The 5,024-nt window shown below is 34.6% G+C and overlaps 1 protein-coding gene across 2 annotated transcripts; it reads right to left on the bottom strand.

Moving 5' to 3' along the window:
- Positions 1–1,520: 1,520 nt before the first annotated feature.
- On the bottom strand, positions 1,521–4,080 carry LOC110911774 (NAC domain-containing protein 73). Of its 2 annotated transcripts, XM_022156424.2 has the most exons (4): positions 3,720–4,079; positions 3,341–3,524; positions 3,059–3,248; positions 1,521–2,244 (listed from the first exon to the last, which is right to left on the bottom strand). In XM_022156424.2, exons 2-4 carry the CDS (start codon positions 3,452–3,454, stop codon positions 1,694–1,696), a joined length of 855 nt encoding a protein of 284 aa, XP_022012116.1. In that variant the 5' UTR covers positions 3,455–3,524; positions 3,720–4,079; the 3' UTR covers positions 1,521–1,693. The 2 variants fall into 2 exon arrangements, with proteins under 2 accessions (XP_022012116.1, XP_035839760.1); XM_035983867.1 differs by having other exon boundaries at positions 3,341–4,080.
- Positions 4,081–5,024: the final 944 nt, after the last annotated feature.

A 5,024-nucleotide genomic window follows, 5' to 3' on the forward strand; every position in this document is an offset into this window, starting at 1 on the left:
CGGATGAGAGAGAGAGAGAGGGGGAGGGAGGGAGGGAGGGAGGGAGAGAGAGAGAGAGAGAAGGGTGTGTGTAACTTTCTTGGAATTTAAATGAGGAGTGATTGAGAATGAATGGAGGTTATGTTGTATTTTATTTCAAGTAACTTGTTTTATGTGTTATATTTTTAATGTAAGTTTTTTATATATAAAAGCTTTGGGGGATTTTAGTAAGTTAGGTATTAAAATCATACCCCTTATGATTTTTAGTTATGATATGTAATTTCAAGCTTTGATAATTATTTGGTTATTACCAATGTTTGCTAAATGCCTAGAATAATTTCACAAATATTTATATGACTTCCAGGGTTTTCATGAGAATTTCTATTCAATCTAGGAATAATGTCTAATGTATGACTAATGCATTCCAAATGAAAGTTCAAATAATGTTTCAATGTCTAGACCTGAAAATATGACTGACGTTACAACTTAATTTTGTGAAGTTTAGACTTTATAGTAGTATTTGTTTTGTTAAAATCAATTCACCCCATCATTGTGATTTGATAAAATACTAACAATGTTCACTGATATAATGAATTTCACCAGTAACCCATTTGAAGAATTCGTTGACCGTTCAAATAAAAAAAAAAAAAAACAAAATGTTGATTTGATAGAATATTAAGGTAACCGAATCCTTATTGCACCAAACGTTTCATTTCTGCACAAATCACAAACTACAAGCAAAAAACCTACGCAAAACAACCTATATTTGGTGGTCCCATGGAAGCTATTTTGACTCGAAGCAATCCAAAAAGTTAACCATCCACCTCTAATGGTTGTTGGTATCTGACTATCTGCCAACCGAAAGTCACGACCCTTTGAGTTTGACCCATATTGAAGGTTCACGCTCTATTATAATTCATATTTAGATAGTGAAAACAAAATAAATTACTTTTTTTTTTAAATGGCAAGGCTGCTATATAAATATAGAAACGAGCCAGCAAAAAGCTGTTCCACCCGACAAAATTACACAATCATATCACGATTGTTAAAATCGCTCCACCTCTCCCAATTTAAATTACAGAATTTTGATATACTTTTCACCCAAATAAACAAGTTTTCCTTTATAGCCTTGATCGTTTTGAGCATTGAACGTGTCAGTTGTTGAAAACCGAATCATTCCTCGCTTTCCAAACTTCCCAAAGAGTTGTTTAGAAAGCCGCTTCAATGAGTTTTTCCAATCTCTCAACCCCTTGAAGGCCGCTGCTTCCCATACATTCTGGACCGTGATATCCTCACCAAACCCCGACAACTTTAGCCACATCGTAACATGTCACCAAAATAAATTCCTTGATAAATGAATCTGACATCAAACCCATATCTAAACATGAAGAATCGCGTATGTTCATATTCATATTCAAGAGAAATGATGTATTAAAACCGATTTCACTACTTGCATCTAATAAGTTTTTTTTCTAGTAATTAACATGTTAACTGATACAAATTACAAATTACAACCCTACTAACAACAATTTCCATGGCTCTTGACTAAAAACCATCATTGCATCTCTCACATAATTCAAAAACAATTTTGATATTACAACGCGCATACTATAAAACATAACATTATTCAGAATATGAAAGGATTTATAAGAATTATCGTAACTTGAATATATACTACATGAGAATCAACATTTTGTTACACAAAATATCTCCCTTATTCTTTGCTTGATCCGGTTGGTAGATGACCAAACGGTGACGTATCCTCTTGTAAAACAAAATTTGGTGTTACATGAGATGGTACACCCCTATTGACCTGTCTTTGATCAATGTCATATGAAATAAAAGGACAATCAACACTATAATGTTGAATGAAACTTGTGTTCTTAGTGTCACTTTTATTGTTAAGCGACGATGATTCTTTAATGCCCGAGGCACAATTTCTCGGTTGTGTTTGATAAAACACTTTCGAGAGAATGATCTCCCCGTCTTTTTCCTCTTCCTTGTTGCCAAGGTGATATTGGTGCATCACCCAATTTGTTTTCTCCGGTTTCTTTTGCCTACCGTAGTTTGTGTAGAGCACAAGTATCTTTTTGTACCCTTCGATTGAACCCGAGATCAAGACAGGCCTAGTCTTGCCTGTTTTGTGCCATCTTGTTTCCCCCCTCTCGGCGTCCATGTGGACCTTTCGTCTCTTACGTGTGCCTGTTGTGTAAGCCTTTGAAGGACGGTGAAAGAAGTGGCGAATTTGTCCGTCATTGCTAACTCCTACATGCCATTAATAGATAGCTAGTAATTAATGTTTCCCACAACAGATTTTCCGACGAAATCACTTTTGTCAGAATGGGTTTGCTTTCGTAATTCTGATAAATTTTGACGTAGAAACGACCTAGTTTTCTAGTAGCATGAAAGGTTTCAAAATCTTGATTATGAAAATTAATTCAAATAGTTGGTGAATGTGATAGTATCAATAAATAAATTGTTAAAACTTGCTCGAAGTATTAGATATTGTTTACATCATAATTTACTATATTTTCATTCTTTTTTAGAAATAAAGTAACAATCAACTATGTAGCTCACATGTCACATATTATCGATTTTAAAGGCCTAAACTAATGGGAAAAAATGGCCTAACATGTTGATTAGGTGTAATAAATACCTATATTACTTTCACGCAAAGAGGGTGAATAGAGCCAATAGATATACGCTATACCAGCTTGTCAAGAAAAACTAAATAAATATCGTTCATAAGAAGGTGATAACTTTTAGTAGAAGATACTGCTTCTGACTTTTAAAAATTATTATCAATCCGATAATATATTATCAGCTATAGCATCTATATTTAAGGCCATTAATTCCCAAGAGGTCGCCTTTAGGCTCCATGGAGTGACGTGTACCCGCCCCTTCCAAGGCCTGTTTGGAAGCATAGGCGACATCAGTTAGAGAGGAGAAAGGGAGTGTCGCCCATGAAGAGAGGGAGTCGGTCAATTGGGCAGTGCTAAGTTGCTAACATAGAGCGCGCGTCCCCATCTTGCATTGGTGATGGTCTAAGTTTTTCTTTGGAAGTAAATATAGAACGTACCTGGTAATTTTTCAGGATGAGTATAACAAATCCCGGTTTCACCTTCAATTGTAGGAATGAATTCATCAATAAGGGGATGAAGCTCATTAGTATCACATCCAACCTTAGCCTTTAAATGCTCAATAATTTCTTGATCAGTCGGGTGGAACTTCACTCCGGCTGGTAATCCGGGCAAATCATGAATCAACTCCTGATTTTTCAAAAACATCATCGTCGTTTCGAAACTCATCTAAACCGCAAAATAATAATATAAATAATAATTAACAAAATGAACATATGAACCTTAGCTTGAAGTTGTATGGTATGTCCACAAGAAGGGCATGAACTTGTGACAATATTTCTTGAAGAAGTTGAGAGGTTTTGGAGGGTATTGCTTTCATCTTTAGACCAAGTCATTTTTATTGTTTTTGGCTGATTTCATGCTCATTCCAAGTTGGGTAATTTGTGTATCCTCAAAGTAAAGCAACTAGAAAATAAAGATTTCATATATTCTCAATAAAGAAAGATAACTAAATAGTTGGAGTACATAAAAATTAAAGAGCCAAACAAAAGTAAATTCTCTCTCTTTTAAAGAATCATTGTGATCAACCAACTCTAGCTTCTTGAGGGTGTGTTCCTCTTTTAATCTTTTTATAATACGCAAAGAGGGCGATACGCGAACCTGATATTGTTTCTTGACGTCGGAAAAGAATCGAATCCGCCTTTACTGACTTTATCTTCTATGAAACCCTAATTCTTCATCAAGAAGTACCTCTAAGACTCTTAATATATATAGACAATAGAGACAAAAAGATGGAGACTTTATTGGTATTTCGTGGTTGATATTTTATTTGGTAAGGTTGAAGAAAATGGTATTTTGTAGACTTAAAGAATTAGGATTGCTTGGAAGCCAAGTTATGTTTAGGTGGACTGGCAGACAAGTCCTAACCTTGATGCAGTGGAGGGTTTCTTTCCTTTTCTTTTCCTTTTGTCTTAGAAGGGGTCTTTGCAACTAATTACTAAAGTAAAATTACCAAAATGCCCTTCTCGACAATTTCTTAACCCAAGGGTGACTTTCTAACATGAGGGCCGCTGAACGAAGAACCATTTGCAAGCATTGAAGTTAAGGTCGTTTTGCGAATCGGGCCATCCCATCCATTAACATCACTTACAAGTTACAACCTTTTAAGTAAAAGGAAAAAAAGATTAGGCACAAAGAAGTTAATTATTTAAAACGGATAGAGTGGAGATGAAGCAACAGTACGTGGATAGAAGGAGAGAGCTGCAGCGTCAACCTAGAGTATGGTCAAAGCTATCCATCTATATATGGCTTCTTTACCATAATTATGTGTTAATTTGCTCTCTACATATATGTATGTGGTTGTAACATATTCATAAATAGCAAAACTACACCAACTTTGTAACTTGCTTATGTCGTCTGATTATACATATTAAATATATTTATATAACTTTATATACAATGGTACTTTTCATGTCATGAAATGTAAATGACATCGACTTAATTACATCGACAGTTCAGTTACATACACGTTAATTTCTTATTTCGACGAAACTCTTTCACATGTGAAATGTTGTTGAAGTCGTCGAATGTAACCATATAAGAAAGAGTCTTAAATTTTGAATTATACTTCTTTATTTTTGAATCTTACTTACTTTTGTTTCAAAAACCGAAATAACCGAAAAACGAACCGAACCGGTGTAAAAACCGAAACCGAACGGTGTTGAAAACTCGAAAACCGACATTTCAGTTCGGTTTTGATTTTGCCCAAAAACCGAACCGAACCGTGCACACCCCTAATGGAAACCATATATTTCTTTTCAAAATAATAACAGTTCTAGAAAATCGTTTCGCTCTCCTTAAATCATTATTTATTCATCGTCATTGTGTTTTAATAGTAGTTTCAGAAGATTGTTTGACAAAAAAAAAAAAAACACAATGATAATACAATATGATAAATGCAGGTGC

Source organism: Helianthus annuus, chromosome 15 (genome assembly GCF_002127325.2).
Source record: "Helianthus annuus cultivar XRQ/B chromosome 15, HanXRQr2.0-SUNRISE, whole genome shotgun sequence".
NCBI lineage: Eukaryota > Viridiplantae > Streptophyta > Magnoliopsida > Asterales > Asteraceae > Helianthus > Helianthus annuus.